Source organism: Eurypyga helias, unplaced genomic scaffold (assembly GCF_000690775.1).
Source record: "Eurypyga helias isolate BGI_N326 unplaced genomic scaffold, ASM69077v1 scaffold30703, whole genome shotgun sequence".
NCBI classification, from domain to species: Eukaryota; Metazoa; Chordata; class Aves; order Eurypygiformes; family Eurypygidae; genus Eurypyga; species Eurypyga helias.
In genome coordinates, this window is record NW_010243606.1 from 1210 (window position 1) to 20875 (window position 19666).

The 19666-nt window shown below is 48.8% G+C and overlaps 1 protein-coding gene across 1 annotated transcript in view; it reads right to left on the reverse strand.

Moving 5' to 3' along the window:
- Positions 1-1099: 1099 nt before the first annotated feature.
- Positions 1100-19666, reverse strand: part of XPO6 (exportin 6) — a 39234-nt gene continuing 20667 nt past the window's right edge. Inside the window, 15 exon segments of the mRNA XM_010149495.1 lie at positions 1100-1455; positions 2266-2496; positions 3371-3469; positions 5241-5402; positions 5815-5986; positions 6587-6701; positions 7983-8138; positions 9154-9343; positions 10096-10242; positions 10697-10841; positions 12762-12854; positions 13964-14123; positions 15842-15911; positions 18070-18162; positions 19046-19154. Coding sequence (XP_010147797.1) covers positions 1354-1455; positions 2266-2496; positions 3371-3469; positions 5241-5402; positions 5815-5986; positions 6587-6701; positions 7983-8138; positions 9154-9343; positions 10096-10242; positions 10697-10841; positions 12762-12854; positions 13964-14123; positions 15842-15911; positions 18070-18162; positions 19046-19154 — 2044 coding nt within the window. The 3' untranslated portion in view covers positions 1100-1353.

Below are 19666 nucleotides of genomic sequence, written 5' to 3' on the forward strand. Positions count from 1 at the left end.
AGCTGTAACTGAAGGAGCCCTTGCTCTGTGGTTCCCACAGTCCGACTGGCCCTGGCTACCTCCTCGCTGTCCACACGCAGCCATCCTGCTCGAATCCACATCTGCAGGGTCCATGGAAGAACACCTCCTCCAGGCCTGCTCCCTTCAGTGACGGGCACTGTTCTGACCACGCAGCCCTGACGGCAGCTGCCCTGCTAACCGCAGAGAACGGACTGACCAGCTACCTGACCCGGGACTGCAGAGAAAAACCAGTAAATCCTACCCAGCTGCACACCCAGAGATTCACAAGCCCCAGAAAACCTGGTCCTGTCTGACTGGGGACTGGGATTTTAACCTTATGCCCAGATGGGCTCACTCCAGCCGGCGGCTGGCCTTGGGCTCACGTCTCCTGTGATGCAACACCGAGCACGTTAGGAGATGTTCTTCCTGTGGGCAGCTCTTGATCAATTCCGACAACAAACTGCTGGGGAGAATAAACAGATGACCCCAACCAGGGCACACACGTGGTCACCACAGCGAGGGGAGAAAGAAGGCAGCACCGATCAGCACCAGAACAAGCACCATTCAAGAACAGCCAGGAGCCTGAAGGTGTTTCTGCAGCTCCTGCTGCCTGTGACAGGGAAAGGTTGCTGCCTGTGGCGCAAAATGCGTTTTGATGCAGCGGAAGAGCCTGGTCAGGCCTACAGGGAAACTAGACCAAGTGAGGAGTTATCTAAAACAACAAAGTAAGCACTTTATTTCCATTAAGCATGTTGTTTTAGTATCACAATGGAATGATGAGAAAACGTTTAAAAAAACAAAAACCCCAAAAAAGTCTCTAATCCCCACGAACAGCAGGGAGGTTTTCAAGGCAATTTAAAAACAAAGGGAGTGCCAGAAGTGCCAGAACAGTCCCAATGTCAGGAGTCTCCTCCTCCAGGAGCTGGGCAGGGGCAGGAAGGTGGAATGACACGAAGGTACGAATGTCTGAAGTAGTCTTTGGCGCTTCTGCCTCACGGTCGACATGTACATGATCTCCCAAGACAATCCCACGGAAATCTCTGGACGCAAAGTGCTACGATAGCAGAAGGAAACCCCTGCGGGAGGATGCTCTGTACAGGCGAGATGCCCTGCGGTTGGGCGGTAAGACACGTCCTGCAGACAGTGCCGACTCCAGCCCGGGGGTCTTTGGGTTGGAAGAGGGGAAAAAACCGAAGAAACCAAGGAAGCGTGGTGCGTGAATCCAAGATGTGCCCATGTGCAAGACACCGCGTCCTGCAGCGCTGACAAACCGGGGAGGAGAGAAGGTGGTGGCAAAAGGAAAACATGGATCCGTTCCCTACAGTGATCAAAACCACGAGTCCAGTGCAGTAACTATAGTTTCACAGTTCCAGGGGGCAAACTGTCATTGCAGAGTCTGTAGTAACGCAGGTCGTTCACCAGCCTGTGCACGTTCTGGGTGAACGATGGCAGATCCTGGAGGAGATCAAACAACACGCTGTACTGCAGTCAGCTGCCAGCACCGTCTTACAGTGGGGAGGAGAGAGGACCCGCGTACCAAAGGCTCACACCCAGAGCCCCCTCCTCCAGAGCCCCAGCCCAGGGACGCCGTGTTGCGCAGCCCGCGGACAGGGAGCGGAGACGACTGCAGCAGCGACTGCTCACCCCGCTCCTGCGTCTCCCACAACGAGGGCCAGTCTTCCTGAAGAGCAATCTAGAGTCCGCTCAATCTCCCAAAGGCTCTTCCCTACCCTCACCCCTTGTTTCAAACCGCCTCCATCTCCCACGGGAGAGGAAGCACTCCGTGGGCAAGCGCACTTCAGCAGATGGGAGCCCCAGTGAGCTGCCCTGCCGTGGTGGTCCACAGGGAAGCTACAGACCCCCCCATCTGCTTCACAATCATGTGAGGGGTTTGAAAGAATTGTGAGCCATTGCAGCTACCCCGCTACTGTCTTCACTGTAACCCTCAAACATCTGGCCAGCAGCTGGAGCAACATTTTGGCAAGAATCCGAATGCCTCACTCTAGAAAATGTCAGTCTACCCCCTATGAAAACTTCCTCTGGGAAACATATTCCCTAACTCCCACAGCAGGCCAGAGAAAAGCTGGTAGTTCTGCTGCCTACAGTGAAACCCCTCGGCCAGGCATCGCCAAGTAGGGAGGGGTCTGCAACAAGAGGTGCTGCCTCAAAACACCGCCCCGAGATGCTCACGGCCATCTGCCGGCACGTTGTAGGAGATCAACCCCACACACCCCGGCACCCCACTGCAGCGCTCCCCCTTCTTACCCTGTCCATTTTGAAATTTCTTCCCAGCACGTTTTTCTGGTTGGAGTCCACACCGTCACAACTGGCCAGGAACTCGGGGAGGAAGGCGGAGTAGAAGCCATCGAAGTCCACCGAGGCCATGTTGTAGGTGGCAATGCTGATCTCCTCCTGCAGCAGGTCGTGCGACTTGTGCACAAGCACCTGAAGGAGCACGTTCACGAACTGGAACAGCATGGTGGTCCGGAAGATCTTCTGCACAGGGAGAGCAGCGCACCGTTAGGAGCCTTCGCGTCGGCATCGCCCCACCACGGGGACTGCAGCAGCCAGCGCTTCGCTTCCGAACTACAAACCCATCGAGGCAAGTCAGCGTGCCTGCACTGGGCCACTTCACCAGCAACTCCAGAGCTATCAGCGGGGGCTGCTCTCGCGAGCCCAGAGATAAATTTCCAGGATAGCTGCAGGATGACTGCAATAAGCAAGATTCACATCAGCTAGAAAGTGCTCCTGAAGCCAGAGGATCTGGCCAGATGCCTGAAAGCCTGCAACGAGCAGCTGTTAATGTGAGGGGCTGCCCTGCTTTCACAGGCTAACCAGAAGGGCAAAACCCTGGATTCCAACTTTAATCCTTCATGACAGCAGCCAAGAGGTCTAAGTTAGAGGGTCGGGAGGATGGGTCCTACATAACAGTGACAGAGACAGCTAGCTGGCAGTGACCGACTGTGAATACTGGATACCCCGCTGCTGACCCAGGTGAGAATGGCTGAGGGACTGATGACCACAGTGTCTACCTCCTCATACAAATCACACTGTCCCTGTGCATGATTTTTTGCTTTCTTTGCTCTTTCTTTCCTGTTTTGTCTTCTTTTGCCTTCAACTGCTGTTTCTCTCACAGGATGGAACACATCACATCGCTTTGACTAAGAGTTGGGATCCCTCCTGTGCCCGCTGCAGCCGCACCAGGGAGATGGTAATACCACTCTGACCAGCAACATCAGGATCAAACCCAAAGGCTGTGACATGAAAGCCTCCAAATCCTGACCTTCAGCTTCTGAGCAGCTTAGAACAAGTCTCAGAAGAGCACCCTCCTCCTCCCCCACAGAGTGTACGCTGGGCAGCCAGGACCCACCTTGTGGTACAGCTTCTGCTTGGTGTTCAGCGTCTCCAAGTAGAAGAGATTCTGCTTGAACAGGTGAATGTCGGGCTGCAGGAAGGACTGGCCAAACGCCTATGAACAAAGAATTGAAGGAAAGAGATTGATGTTATAAAGAATATCAGACCTGCCAGGCAGAATATCATCACTTCCATCCAGGCGCTGAGGTGACAGGGAGACACGTTTGTTACTGCACTAAGTGTTTTGTGACAAAACCCCTTTTACACCCTGAGGCGCTGTACAGAAGGGCCAAGCTCGGTACAGAGGGAGGCAGCAAAATTTTATCAGTTGCTGCTCCAAGGCATCACAAACTGAGGAGTTTATTTCTCCGTATTGGTCATTAATTGTCATATGGACAAAACTGGGCCCAAGTCCCTTCAAGACTGAGCCAGTTCCGGACTCTGATCTCGTGAGGGAAGCAGCACGCAAACTAGGATTAGCACAAACCGCTGGCTGTTCTCACAATGGAGATCACAAAGAAAAGAGCTTACAGCACCTTCCAGTGCCTGAAGGGGCTACAAGGAAGCTGCGGGGGACTTTTTACAAGGGCAGGGAGAAACATGGTAAGGGGTAACGGGTTTAAATTGAAAGCCGGAAGGTTTAGATTGGATATCAGGAAGAAGTTCTTCCCGAAGAGGGTGGTGAAGCACTGGGACAGGCTGCCCAGAGCTGTGGATGCCCCATCCCTGCAAGTGTCCAAGGCCAGGCTGGATGAGGCTTGGAGCAACCTGGTCTAGTGGAAGGTGTCCCTGCCCATGGCAGGGGGGTTGGAACTAGATGGTCTTTAAGGTCCCTTCCAACCCAAACCATCCTGTGATTCTATGAAGAAACAAGACACTGAGCTGAGTTTAGAGGCGTTACACAGGAGACACATTGACGTTTGGACAGCCCTGCACAGCGACCAGCCTGGGCCTTGTTCACACCAGCAGATATGAAGATACAGGCAGGCCAGAGCCACACCGATACAGTTCATGTCAGCGGGAGAGCTCCCTCATCACTCGCATATCGCAAGGACCCAGTCTCCACAAGCACTCCAGGACGGGGCAGCTCTGCACAAAGTCCTCCCCCACCTGAAGTCTAAGCACATGCCCCCTGCTCTGGCGTTCACCGCCCTCTGACAAGCACGCCTTGCTCCGAGGTTGCAGAGCATGGTGCAAGCATGTTTCTGTTGACACTGACATGGCCCGGAGGTGAAGGGCCCCACACCAGGAACGCTGATAACAGATTAGTTGGCTGATTTATTTCTGATTTAAGTGGCACTACCCGTTTTGGGGACATCTAGGAACTGCACAAGAACTCATTTAGTCAGCTTTGACTTAAATAATGTGTGGAATATAGTTGGTTACTCTTAAAAATTTGCTGGCCCCGTGTACGTGCTAGCCTTTGCCTTCTCTATTCCCCATGTCAAAGCCTATAGGACACGACCCTACTGACCCTTCTCTACCAGATCCGACGGTACCGCACAGAACAAGCCCATATAAACCAAAACACTCAGGAAAGCTTTCCTGCACTGACAATTTGTCCTAGGGACAACCACAAGACTTGAAACAGAACTAAAGGGGTCAGTGTCAATAATATATTTTTAGGTTCAGATGGAGGATGAGGCGTGGAAAGGAATTAACATTCCTTCCTTGCGGCTTGCTTCCGCACTCAGCGAGGCACTGTGTCTTGGGAGCACGTTGGCAAGTCCACTCTGCAAGTACTTTGATTTTCAGCAGTTCCTGAAAGCAAGACCTCACTCAAGATGTAGTCGAGCCCTCGTGAGCCACGTTTAATGCACTGCCACAAGCAGTGTATGCTCCACTGCAGACAGAGGTCTGGAAAACCACAGGAGTAGCCAAATTACCTGCATAATGGCACTGAACTGTGCTTCGTTCTCCATCTGCTCCTCTGCTACTCCTCTTTGGACACTTGCCAACACACTAGATTTGAAGAAGTACCGCCAGTTGTGGTGGAGGACCCGGAAAAGTAGCTCGAACAGCTCTGCTTTCACATCAGGAGACGAGCGCTAGGAGGAGAGGAGAACAAACAACTCAGAGCAGGCTCCTGTGCTGGAATGCCACCCATCCCATGGAGCCCACTGCTAGCAGCACCCTGCCAGCTGGCCACCCAGGGCAGCATTTCACAGCCAAGGAAGTATGTCCTCCAAAGGCAGGCACCGAGCTCCGCAGTTGTTGGATCATGCTAAAAACATCAAGTTCTGAGTTTTACTTCTTACTTCGAGTATGTCTAATTTTAGGCTCTTTCACAATTCCTGACAAAACCCTCCACCCACGTTGCTCCCAATTCCCACTGCCTAGTCACCCAGTTCTCCCCGTTAGGGGACTGACATTTGCAGCTCTTGGAAAGCCAAATGCTTCAGTGTTCCCACCCCCCAGCAATGCCTTCCCTTCCCTCCCCTGGCGCGAGAGCAGCCCTACCTCCGCGATGATGGGGTAGACCTGCTCCATGCACAGTGAGATGACGCTGGGTAGGAAAGGCTTGAAGACTTGGCCGGGCTCTTGTACCACTACTTGGAGTATTTTCAGAAACTTCTCCACCACCCGGCAGCCAGTGCTGCCCTCGTGGAGGATGCTCTCTGCCAACTGCTCTCTGCGACAAAAACAGTCATTGCATAGGGACCTCCCCAGAGATCTGCAGGCCTACCTAACAAAGGGAAGCAGGCAGGGCCTCTAAAGGTGCTCAACCGACACAGAGCGAGTACATTAAGCTGCAGAAGGGAGGTATGTGTTGAAGCCTGGGAGATGGTTTGGGCACCCTCAGATCTTGGGGAGAAGCCAACAGGCAGTGCCAGACTCCAATGCAGTATCACACACTTGCAGAGAGCCCGTGGGAGAGGTGAAGCTGCACGATGGCATGTCTGATTGATGTGCATGGGCTGGCTCCCTTCGGACTCAGAAGCTTTTTCCTCAGATTGAATCTTGGGACATGACAACAATCTGGACACACAGGGGTTGAAAACACTCCACTCCACAGGGGCAGAGGCCTGTTGTACAAGCAGCTTACAGAGATAAGTTACCCTGGAAGTGTTCAAGGCCAGGCTGGACGAGGCTTGGAGCAACCTGGTCTAGTGGAAGGTGTCCCTGCCCATGGCAGGGGGGTGGGACTGGATGGTCTTTAAGGTCCCTTCCAACCCAAACCATTCTGTGAGTCTATCCTGAGGTACAAGAAGTGACCAACATGGGACAATACCTGGTGAACATGTTTAGGAAGGTCTGTATGATCTGCTCAGTGAAAGGCACTCCCATCTGCACCCTCAGTCCTTGAAACAGAGTGAGGAAGAAGCTCAGCATCTCATCTGTCACATCTAAGAACAGGAAAGCCAAAAGAACATGTTAAATAACATTCAAATGCATCCATAAGTCTTTTAAGTGAGATTTGCTCCTCCTGTACAGGGAACCCTATTTACTCTCGGAACTTTAGCAGCAGGGTTACCACGAGAATCTGAAACCAACTGCTGGTACTACAGGGCTTAAAAAACGTCCATCCATTTCTGAAAATCTCCAGGGATGACAGGTACAGGCAGCACCAACAGCCCAGAGCAAATGCACTACCATCAGCAAGGCCCTCAGTCTGACCTGCCCACACAGAGCACTCGGAAAACACCCTGCGACGTTCTGGGCCGATCTCCAGTTGTTCTCTGCTCTACAGGGTTAACAGGAAACGCAAGGAAATCCAGGACAGCTACACAGCTCTGGGTGGCTAGGAGACAAACTTCAGCTTCTTTTCTTTTGGCAGGAACTGAAGAGACCCTTTTGCCTTCAGAAGTCATTGCCAGCACGTGGCTGTGCAGTTAGCTCATCAGCACCACAGCTAATTCTTCATCAGTCCCAACAGGCCTTACTGAATATCGACGGTCAGCTGATGCTCAACTCCTTCATACAGCCTTTTACCACCAATAAACAGCAACTGCGTGAGGCTTTAGCCTGTTCCGAGGACAATACTTCACTGGAGCCACAGCATCAGCTTGCTGTCTTGGATCCTCTCTGCGTTTCAGCTTTGTTTTGCACCCCCACGCCTGCCTCACTGAGCAAGTCCCACCTAGCTCCAAAAGCTTTCCTGGGATGCCTTGCTCTTCACAGGAGAAGCTGCTGTAGCCCTGGGCATTTGAGCAACTTGATATAAAATCAAAAGTCACTGGCCACAAGACTGCAAAACAGTCCTGGTTACATCTCAGGATCCTTTCCCCTACAGGGGAAAAAAACCTGTCTCATTTCACCTGATCTGATGGGATCTACTCTTGTCTTCAAGCTTCTAGAGGGAATGTAAACGGCAAACATAGCCAGACAGGGTATTTTAAAGCTTTTTCTTTGTGCTCAGGATCAGTTCCATGTTTGTTTTGCTGCTGAACACAACAGGAGGCATCTTCTGGAAGTGTGACAAACCTTGACACTTGTATCCCAGAGAAGGTCTCCCTTTCCTGCTCCCATTCAGCCCAGCCCATCCCGAAGTACAGACCCTGATACACTTAGGCACAGCACACCCACAGGCTTCACGCGAACACCAGGACCCTGCACTGATGGACTCTGGGTGTTAGCAGTAGGTTATAAAGCTACTCACAGCAGTAAAGCCTGTCCTATGGTTATACCTGACTGATGAATGAAAGCTGGGAAGAGGGCTAGTGAGACCTGCACGGATTCTTGCAGCGACTGATAACAGATCTGTCGAGACTTGGTGGATTCTCCAGAGATACTTTCTACAATATCTTCTAAAACGCTGAGTGTCTGATGGATGATCACTTTGGCTGCAAGATAAGAGAGGTGACACTTCCTTTGCATGTGGCAAAACTACTCAGAGGCAAGAAACGAAGAGAAGTTCACATACACAGTACCTGAAACAACCCACAAGGCGGCACATACACCAAACCCAGGTTGGAGTCAGTGTCCCCAAGTGCATGTTCACATTTCAAACATTTAAACAGGTTCAATTAGGTCACTGTTGCTACTCATTTTCTTGAATTATACAGGCTTCCAGCCCTAATGGAGCACCCGTGGCTCAACTACCCGGTTGCAGAGACCGAGGGGAGCTTATCTTAGTCCTAAAGAAACACTAGCCAAGAAAAAAAGCAGCACGCTGACAGCAAAACATCCTGCAAATTTCTGTTTCTGAAAGTAGCTGGAGTGGTACACAATCACTGCATAAGCTAATTCAAATGCTGGGAGAACTTAACTGCCTCAGTTCAGCCCATGTGAGCAGTCTGCTGACATCCTTCTCATGAGGAGCAAACCGCCCTCTCCCTGCACACAGCTGACCAGCAGGTCAGGTTTGTCAGAGCCTGTGACACTGCATGTCCCTCAACAATTTTTAAAGTGATTTAGCCCCATCAGTTCAGGGCTCTCCTCCTCCATATATAGTACTTCCCAAGTCTGGAAGAAATTCTTATTTTCCCCCTTCAGTTTTCATAAACTTCACTAAGCTGCCTCCAGTCAACGTTTCTAACACTACAGCACCCAGCATTAGGCTGTTAAGTATTCCTAATGCAACCACTGCTAATTAAAGCTCTATCACAAACGATCCCACCTTCCCTGCATGGCTGAGGAAGACCGTGCTTTGATGGAAGATCACAGGCAGCCTGGGTGAGAGTGCCCACAGAAGGGTCTCTAAAGAAAGAGAACACAAGTCGCTCCTTTCCTGTCCTCCCCTTATGCTAAATACAGTTTCTCAGCCAAAATCATTATAGGAAAACCAGCGTAACGACCCCCATCAGCAGTCTGCAGTGCAGCTGGCAGACAGCACACGTCAAGAACCTTGGTACTTACTGTCCTCCAGCTGCACTTTCCGCTGTGGCAAGATAGCGCTGGACTTCAACTGGCGGTACTCCCTGGTGAGGGCAGAGATCAGGCTGGCGTGGTTGGTAGAGCGAACTGCCCACTGCTGTTCACTCTCTGGAAGATTTGGCCAAGGCAGCAACAATACATTCGACAGCGCTCTGCACACCAACACCTGGGCCTAGAAGCAAAAAGAGGAGTTTATCTGTGTTAGCTATTTGCTTTATGCTAGAGCCCAGCCCTAGAGCAACATTTTACAGCTGTGCAAGACGTCCAGCAGTGCTCAGTGTTTTGAGGAATGCGCAAAAGGTGAGCCCAAGTGAAAGCCAGCAGCTCTGCAAAGCTGAAAGAAGCAAAGCTCCACGACAAAGGCTGGAAACAGCTCTCAGATCTGTCAGCCCGCCCTGCAACCATCTCTGTTCTTCATAAAACAAAGATTATACCACCTTCATGACTCCTCGCCTGGTTTACCCACCAAGCTTATAGTGCTTGTACAGCACTTCATGCCTCCATGCTGTACAACCATATCCCAACCTCTACTCTGGCTTTTCATATTTCCATAATAAACAAATAAATATTAGCTTGGAGCAAGGTATGTGGAATGCAAACATTAAGTTTCACAGAAATTTCTTTTTGTATGTCAGAATCAACATGCCAGTACTGTAAAAACATGCAGAGTCAGGGACTGCATCAGCAAATGAGAAAGGAGTAAGATTTAAGATTTGCAATAATGGCTTTTTTTCCCTTTTGTTGCTCCAAATAGATCATTCCTGACAAACCGTATCCCTGGGATTCCTGGATATCTGCAGTAGAGAACTGCAGCCTTCCATGCCTTCTTTTAAAGTGTTATACCTTGATACCTCACTCCAGCAAGAACTGAGGCCCAGCTTCCCAAGGACCTAACCCACATCCTTCACTTTTGAGACAAACCACCTTGTCAGGAAGCCGCTGAGCGGAAGTGTCCGTGATCCTGTTGAACACCTTCTGTACTGCTGGGATGCTGATCAGGAACACCGGTCGCACCGTGGTGGCTAGAGAGACGAGTAGGTGGCATGCAGACAGCAGCAGCTTCTCCTGCACCTGAAAGAGAGGGTGCTCAGCCTGCCCGGCAACACCATCGCACAGAACCGTATGATGCCACACCGGCCTCACAGCACAGTGAGCTGCCATTACCCTTTTTTTGCAAGCCAGACAGTTTAAGGTATTTATCTGCCAACCACAGCACAGGTCAGTTCCCTTAATACTACGGAAGAGAGATTCCCCTGCTTTCAAGCTATAAAATAATGACACTGAGTTTATATGCCTAGAAGTTGTTTACTCTCGTATCAGTTGGATCTGCAGTGCTGTCCAGAACTGCTCTTGGTCTCACCCTACATGAGACATTTGCTGTGGCTCTGGAAGACAGACATCCAGCTCTCAGACTGACTGACATTAGGAGCCACAGTGTGGTCCAGGGCCGAGCGTTACACACCCAACACAGCAGAACTGCCCCTTCACGGCCTCCTGGACCCAGCCCCACACTGAGAAAAGGTACCTTGGAGCTGATGAGGGGTGTGATTGCTTCCAGAGCGGTGGAGACGAGAGAGATGAACTGCTCCGGGTTCTGCCGGTGAACTTCACTGTAGAACTGGGCGAGCCAGTGCGCGTAGGCTTGCAGTGCTGCCAGGGACTGCGCGTGGCTGTGGGGGAGCAGAGCGAGGGTGAGACACGTACACGGCACAAGAGGTACCCAAGCAGGACAGCTGCAGAAGGGCACATGAGCACGGTGGGTACTTTTCAGAACATACTGGGAAAGAACACTGGTATTCTCAGACAAAGCCAGCAGTTTTTCCTTTTAAACCCATTTTGTAGTCTAACCTACCCATAACCCGTTTCACTGGCAGTGACGAGATGATAGTTTTGAAGTTGGTACTACACTGGCTCAGGAGGACTGTTGTGCCAGTGAGCATTAAAGACTGCAAAGTGGCACCCTTAGCTCTTTTCCGAAGTCTTTACCATCGAATTTAAGCACCTGAAGAGGTCTGGGATTTTTGCTTAGACTGAGAAAGTCTTGTGCTGTTATTAAAGCTCAAAGCCATGCACAGTGGCATTCTGACTGCAGAAACAGGCACAAAGCCGGAAAGCCATTCATGCAGCTGGAGAGAGTGCAGAATGGCAAGTGCCAGGACAATCCAGTCCCAGGTACTGCTGTCATCACTTCTAACATCCCCTAGTCTTGCAGCACAAGATTCATTTCACATGCCCACTTGATTAGGGGCAAGGGGGGGACAGAAGGTAATTGCCGTATAGAAATCTTCTGGCATCTAGTCACAACTGTCAGCTGGTGAAACACACTGCCTGACTGCAAGGATCCTATCTAACCAACCCTAATTCTGCAGATTTTATTGAAAAGGCATATTTAAAGCTGTGCTGTAATTGGAAGCTTTTATTAAACAACAGTAGAAAGTCAGAGGTATAAACTGCTAAGATCAGTTTTCTGTTCAACCTACCAGCTGATTATACCATGTCTTATAATTAAGCTTTTGACACAGCATCATATCAAGATTTTCGAGTCAGGACATTTCTTTGTGATTACACAGACTGGTGTCCCCCAAACATCTGAGGGTGTACCTTTGTTAGGCTAGCCTAGAAAAGGATCACAAGTTTTTTCAAAGATATGGGACAGAAAAAGATGAAAAACCCTCACTAACAGATCATGGAAAAAGCCTCTCAAATTATTTTAAACTAAGAAATTAAAATAACATAATCTGCACAAAATTTAGTGCAAGTAACTTGGGTTTATTAGGAGAAATCCAGGGACCTATACAATAAATCCAGTGTGGGTTTTCAAGGAGCTGCTAGACATGCAACCACAAACCAGAACTCAATGCACTGAAAAGGATAACCTTAAATCCTGCTCACAAAACACCAGCTGACAGAAAACAGGCTTGCACTGCACAGCCATTAAGAATGGAAGGTCTCTAAAAGGCTGTCAGAGTGGTGTTCTGTTACTAACAGCATCAAGACTTCACACTTAACATCAACTTCTGGATCATTCATTTGTCTGAGGTGGCTTGCGTAGCTGGAAGGCAGTTTGTCTTGGCAGCCAAGGCCTTGAAACCCTGTACTAGGAAAAATATCTTCTACCTGAGCCTTAGATCTGACTTTGGTAGCAAAAAAAATCCATAAACTGAAAGTACATACCGACAGTGGTTCCATTTCTTAAAATACCACTATTGTAACACTTACTTTACCACTGAATCATACTGCAAAAGAAGGAAGCCTTTACAGCTACTCCTACAGGGCAGAATAACCGTCTGCTTTTAGAGCTAATATAACGGGCATTTTCACCTCTCATCACAAATACATTTTTCTTTAATAACCAGAGCACATCAGTTTGAAGAAACAGTAATCCAAAACGCTGGCAGCAGCCTCGACCTTCAACAGTTACAAGAGTAAGTGCCCTCTGCGTTAGCCAGCAATCACTGGAGAGATGCACTTTTCAGGTCATGTGCCAAGCAAGTGGTCAGAGCACCTGACCGAGGAGACCGAACAGTTCCTCCACCCCACGTAGGTGCCAAGTCTGGACACAGTCATTGCAGCCTCTCCCTCATACTCACACATCGATAAGGTCGGGTTTCAGTACAGATGGTACTGCGGTTTCTATGTTGTACAGCTTAATCTGGGACCCATAGAGCGTTACTTTTACCAACCTGGAAGTGAAGACATATACGGTCGTGTAAAGGGACTGCAAGATGGATATACACACGTACAAATCTGCCCAAACATCTCATCTGCATGCAGCTCTTGGCACATCTGTGTCAATAGTTAGCTAATACCTAGACAATAATTAGACCCTTCAGCTGAAAATAACTCCGAGCCTACATCACTGTGATAAGATGGAACAAGTACGATGTTCCTGCACGGAAACGAAGACACGTAACCCAGGCAGCTGTGTAAAGCCCTGACATTCTGCAATTGGCAACTACGTGCTAATGAAGTTTCTCAGAGGGAAAGAATCGGATGACGCCTGCCCTTCAGTTTTTACAGGTCTTTTCATTTAAGCAAAGAGATTTTGGTGTTGCAGCGCCGAAAGACACAACTCTGAAGTAAGCAAACTCTACATCTCATTCCACTGCATCACAAATGCAGATGCTGGAAAACAAATGCTCATTTATTTTCAGCGACTGATTTTATTTAATACCTCCTACTAGTTACTTCTTCAGCTAAGGATTTAGAAAGCCACCTGGGAAAGTTAGCACTGATTAACATAATACCTAAGGCACTGCCCACTGAGTTATAGGATCACAGAATCTTTTAGGTTGGAAAAGACCTTTAAGATCAGAGTCCAACCATTAAGACAACACTGCTAATGCCACCACTAAACCATGTCCCTGAGCACCACAGCTACATGTATTTTAAATCCCCTCAGAAATGGTGACTCCACCAACTCCCTGGGCAGCCCCTTCCAATGCTGACAGCCCTTTCAGTGATTAAATTTTCCCTAATACCCAATCTAAACCTCCCCTGGTGCAACTTGCGGCCGTTTACCCATGTCCTGTCACTTCGGAGTAGAGACCAACCTCCCCTCTCTGCACCCTCCCTTCAGGCAGTTGAAGAGAGCGATCAGGTCTCCCCTGAGCCTCCTCCAGGCTGAACACCCCCAGCTCCCTCAGCCGCTCCTCACAGGACTTGCTCTTCATATCTCCATTTAATCATAACAAAGGGAGGCAGAAGAAAACAGTCATTTGCACACTCACTGCAGTGGTGACAACTGTTCCTTGTACTGTGAAGGGACAGCCTCCCCCCTCGCCATACCTACCTCTCCACCACTGTGAGAGCATCATTGAACCTGGCAGCAAACACATCCCCAATGAAGTACTCTGCTAAACGGCCAACCGCCTGCAGCAAGGAGCTCAGGTCCCTCAAGGAGCAGTGCAAACGGCGGCAATCATTCTCTGCAGTGATGTTCAGCCTGTGACCTGAGATGACACCATGGTTCATTAGCAATGAAGCCAAAAGACCTAAGTGAAAATAATCACTCATGCTAATAGCCACTGACTAAGAGCCTTGCAGTCTGAACTCATCTCTTAAAAACCTTGTGCATGAAAAAAACCCAACACATAACATTGTGACTAATAAATACAGCTCTCTGGGATGGGAAACCTAATTACAAAGCTACAGGAAATGCAAAGTTTATTCTAATTACATTACAAGCATTCTTCTTAAATTAGCTCGGCAGTGGGCCATAGTTCAAATCCAGCACTGTCCAAGTGACTGCCATACTCACACAGTAAGAAGCTCAACTCTTCCGACTGCCACACTTCAAATTCCTCTTTAAAGAAGAATTTCAGCCTTTTACACATTTATTTTCTGCTGTGTGGTACTAACACCTAGATAAACAGGAGACTTTCTGGTTATCCGCTGACATCAAAAGCGACCCCAGCTCTGCGGAGGTCACTGCCCACACTCCCTCTGCTGGCTTCTCCACCAGCAGAAGCATATCTGGAACAAAAGCGCATTTGCTTCTGCTGTGAAGTGTGGCTGTTTGCTTTCCTAGTTCTCAGGAACAAGAAACAAAGCTGTAACTAGATTTGCCGGTCTTATTACCCAGGCAATCGTCCTACCGCCCAGTTGTGTATACCTGGTCTCCAAACATTCCACAGCTTTTATTGAGAAGGCAAACATCTCCTGCAACACCCCCTTTCAAAGAAATTTGTGTTTTCTTTCCACTGCCTGTATTTAATCTTGGCTTAAGCTCCCGGCGACAAACTTGCCATGCTGTACCATGGGCACCAGTGTACTACCACCCAGTTCCGAATCTGCAGCTGCATCTGAGCTGCTACTTCTGATCCATCAGCTGAGGAGCCAGAACGCACGTCAGCTTGATAGGGGCTGTTGTGACAACACCGAAAACCTACACAGTGCTTATCCTAAGTCTGAAGGGACCCTAAAACTGGAAGTGGTTTTTTTCCTGAACTCCCTCCACAACAATTGCCCTTCTGCCACGTAGAGCAGCATGGAAGATGTAACAGATTCCTTCACTGGTCATCCCGGAAAACTTCAATACAACCTCAGCTAGCCTTCCCTCATACAGATCTCACTACTACTACTACTTTCCTTGTTACGCAGGAAGGAGCAACAAAGCTACGCTCGTGCTTTTTATTCACTTGAGAGCACTGGTATCTTTGTGAACTACCTTATACATGACAGCTCCTGAAATGCCAGCCTAGGTAAGTCTTCCAAAGCTACTGCTATATCCTAAATAGTTCACCTTCTCATTGACTCGCAGGGGGTTTAATTCAAGCCTAAGTAACAGTGCTCCTATGGTGGACAACTTCACACCAGATCTGAGCTCAAAGCAAACAGGAGTGCAACCATTCTCAAAATAAGTTTTAGCATGAGGAAAAGTAACCATTATCCCTCCACGTTATTGTAGTATTTGATGCGGTGTATCTGTTCTTAACACATAGGGGATCTTCATTTCAAGTACTGAACAAGGGAATAATCATACCAAAAAAAAAATCGCATTATTAGATTTTTGTCTGCTATTGGAGTTTAACTACTGAGCCATCAGACACCACACGTGTTCACATTCCTCAATGGAATACGGAAGAAGCAACAGCAAAGCAGGTCTAGAGCTTTCTTGCAATCAGCTACTGAAAGAGTGAGGACCACAGTGCTGGATGGTGGTTGTTACCTGTCCCTGAAGTGACCACAAACTGCTGGAGTCCCAGATACACCTCCAAGTTATCCTGCAGAACGGGAAACTAGAACAGACAAGAAATTAGTGTGATTTTTGGGGCCTAGTAGACAATTATCACTCAACTACCCAATTACTTGGATAGAGAACAGTTTTCTTATTCCTCCCTAGTGCCTTGAAACAGACATTTGGAGAAAAGGCAAGTTGCTAGGTTCTGGGCTTGTCCCACACGCCACAGCATCTCATGGCTTGATATCTGTCAGGAAAACAACAAAAATCACCACCCTGAAGACACTTCGCTGTGGTAGCTCTCCTTTTCCCACAAACAACAGCAATCAGCCTAATGAGAGAGTGGTCTGACAAGTGTAAGAGATGGCACCGCATGCCACCAGTATGACTATCCAGACAGGAGTATAACCCAGACTGAACAGAGCAGAGGAAAAGCAGAGCCTGCAGTGCAGGAAGCCTGTGCTGCATCCACCTTACCCATATGTATCAGCTTCTCAAAATGCAGCTATCCAAATACTATTTAACCAAAGAGGAGGATTTTGGTGCCTCTGTAACAGAGTGCAGAAGGGGAGTGCTGCAGCACTTCACAGGCAAGCTGCATCAAGAACAGCCGAAGCACCAAAACAGCCAAGGAAGCAACCACCACACTCCTCAGGTGAATAATCTGTTCCCAGACCAGGATACACAACTCCATCGTTCAGGACCAACAGCAAACAGGCCTATCCCTGGTGATATTTCAGCTGAGCAACAGGTTACACAACCATGGGGGACCGTGTCACGAAGTGAGACCAGAAGCAGCATTCAGCCAGCCCCAGTACTTCAGTGGTGTCTGTTAGGGGGCTCTTTGCCTTGTGCCTGAGTGCACACAGGACAACACTGCACACTGACCTTTTCCATCTAGATATCCCACCTGAAAGAGTATTTTCCAACCCTTTCAGTCTCGTATAGCTCTATGTAAATCCCATTTGCAAAGTCACCACATTTGAAGTGATTGGTCTTAAAGCTCACTCATCCACCAGCACAGGGAACCGCAGACTTCCGTTTTCCAGCACAGGACAGAGCAATAGCAGCTGCTGTACACAGCTTTAGTTATTTGCTACTGACAGACTAGCCACTGCAGCCTGCTCTGGAAAGCACATGGAACTGCTTGGGCATCTCCTGGATTATCCGGTGTACAAAAGCGAATGAACCCAGGGCTCAAGGAGAGCACTCGCCAAGTTTTTAACAGGCCCAATGAACAGTTGAGCACCTCTGTATAACTGCAGGAGAAGAACTATTACACATGACCATAGGACCCACACGCTCACTGAAACGGCTGCTCCACGTTTGCCTCTTGCTGACTATTCCCATGCCACCTCCCTGTAGAGGAACTTCTACTTTCATATGAAGACTATTTTCTTCACTACTTCAGAGCTTCTAGTGCTTAGCTCAGCCAGAATGTTTCTTACATAGAAATATCAATTTAAACTCCAGTTCAGGTCAGGCATCTTTTGCCTCTCAAAGTTCTCTGCTTCTTGGGAATGTGGTTCAGAGGTCTAGGCACGCAGTATCTCCTGCTGAAAGATCCCACTGCTATGCTTGCCTTTCTTCTCACCTAGCCAAAACGCACCAACTACTCTGAATTTTGGGCCCCACTGGCTTACTGCCTCAAAATCTCCTCAAAGACCATTATAATGCTACAAACCCAGGCTGATTTACACCACCGATTCTAGCAACAGCAGTAGCAGTGCTGGAGAGAACCACTTCTCTGTGTTTATCACACATAATTCCCAGCTGTCCTAGGCACTCGTTTCAGCATCTCTATCTAGCCTTTCATTTAAACAAAGATTTCACTCTCCTTAAAAGCCTAATGACACTCTCATCTGCCCGATTCACAGCACTGACTCCTAACAAAAAGGCCAAGATAAACAGCAGTGAAGGATTGCTGCCAAATATTTACACTTTGCAAGATGGGAATTTCTAAAGAGCTTAGTGTCCAGCAAGTAGGACTCGGATCCTCACTGAAGCACCCTCTTTAAAATGCACCAAGAAATTTGACAAAGCCAAAACCCCACAGTTTTTCTTTCAATTTCTGGTCTCCTCCTTGACAGGCTTTTGCATCCAACCCCAAATCTCCCGATTTTTTTGCCACTGTGGCCTCTTTCAAACAGCCTGCAACAAACTCCAGCAGCTGATGATCATTTCACATTGTACTTTTTGTCTGGACAACTACTTACTAGTGTGGAGAAGGCATGAGTTGGCAAGAGCTCCATGACTTTTGCAACCACTTCCAAGCTCTGGCGTAAGTACCGCTGCCACTCGGTCTGCTGCTGCAGGAAGAAACACCAAGGTAAGCACAGCACTTCCAGAGGGAAACAGCTTTTAGTAGGCCAGTAAGTCTTGGGACAAGTGCCTTTCCAGAGCTTGGCTTCTGCAGACACCCAGACACTGGAGATACTGTTCTTCAAGGATGGATGTCTTCAAGGCCAGGCTGGACGAGGCTTTGAGCAACCTGGTCTAGTGCAAGGTGTCCCTGCCCATGGCAGGGGGGTTGGAACTAGGTGATCTTTAAGGTCCCTTCCAACCCAAACCATTCTGTGATTCTATGATTCTTATGATTCTCATATGCTGAGAATCATAAGAATCATAGATTGGAGATGAATTCTGCCAACCCATGCTCTGGGCACGCGTGCATATGTATCCCTGGAGGGATAAGGCACAAGCATTCGTTCCTAAAGCACAGTTACTGCCCAGATGACAAACATCTGTTATGCAGAACGACCTGCCCTTCCTCCACTTTGGTCACCTACTCCACATTTATCAGTACTGAGATGACGTTTACCAATATAGACTTAGGAGAAACATATTATGCAGCTTAAAGCTTTTGTCTCTGAGATATATCAGCATTTAGATTCCAAAGGAACCAGACACAGACACCTAATGCCTCTGATAATTAGAACATAAGTATCTATATTTTTACCCTGTAAGAAGCAAGTTAAAACCAAGGAGCATCTCTTTTCAGTGTGACCAAGAACATTTCTGTCAAAAGCACTTCATGCTGCTTTAAACCTCAAACCCCACACAGAAGAGCAAAGCAGCAGCTGTCTCGCCTGTACTCTAAAATACAAGCTCTGGGAAAGACACTGCAGGTGTTACCAGTGCAAGAGTTCCTATCTGGACCCGCAGCTGTCCTTGTTCAATTGTGCTCCTTACATCATCATCCAGTGTCTCGTCATCCAGCTCCTCCAGCTGTGCCTGGTTATACCTGAACTGGATTCGGTTCAACACCTCTGTCAGCAACAGAACCAAGGCGTCTTCGTACCTGTGAGTGGGAGACAGAGCAAGAGATCAATAGAACAATTCTGCAGAGGTTGCCCTGCCCAGAGCCCTTCCAGCAAAGGAGACAGGTAAGACATGGCAGTTTACAGCGGGCCACTGCGGCGAGCCCGCAGCACAGCTTTACAGGCCTGTTGAGGAAACACCAAACAGATCCAGGGATTAAGAGTATCATGTCATTTCAGGTCACAAGCTACCTGCGAGGAAAGAGCCTTGGTAATACCTGATATCCCTCTGCCTCTGAAAGGGAAAGGGAGAACTGTCAGCAACAGAAGCAGCCTGAGAGTCCAACACAGGAAAGGTAGGAGTGGTTTGCCAGCAATAAGGGCAGATAGACACGAACGGGAGACGCTTTTGTTGGTTAAGCTGCTCCTCAGCAGCCTGCCTGGTGCTCTGCTTTTTGTGCAGTGAAGGAGCAACAGATGAAACAGGGCAGAGTTATTGCTGCCCACCTCAAAACGGGGCCTCCCCTGAGGCTATTTGTTCTGCTATTCTCTT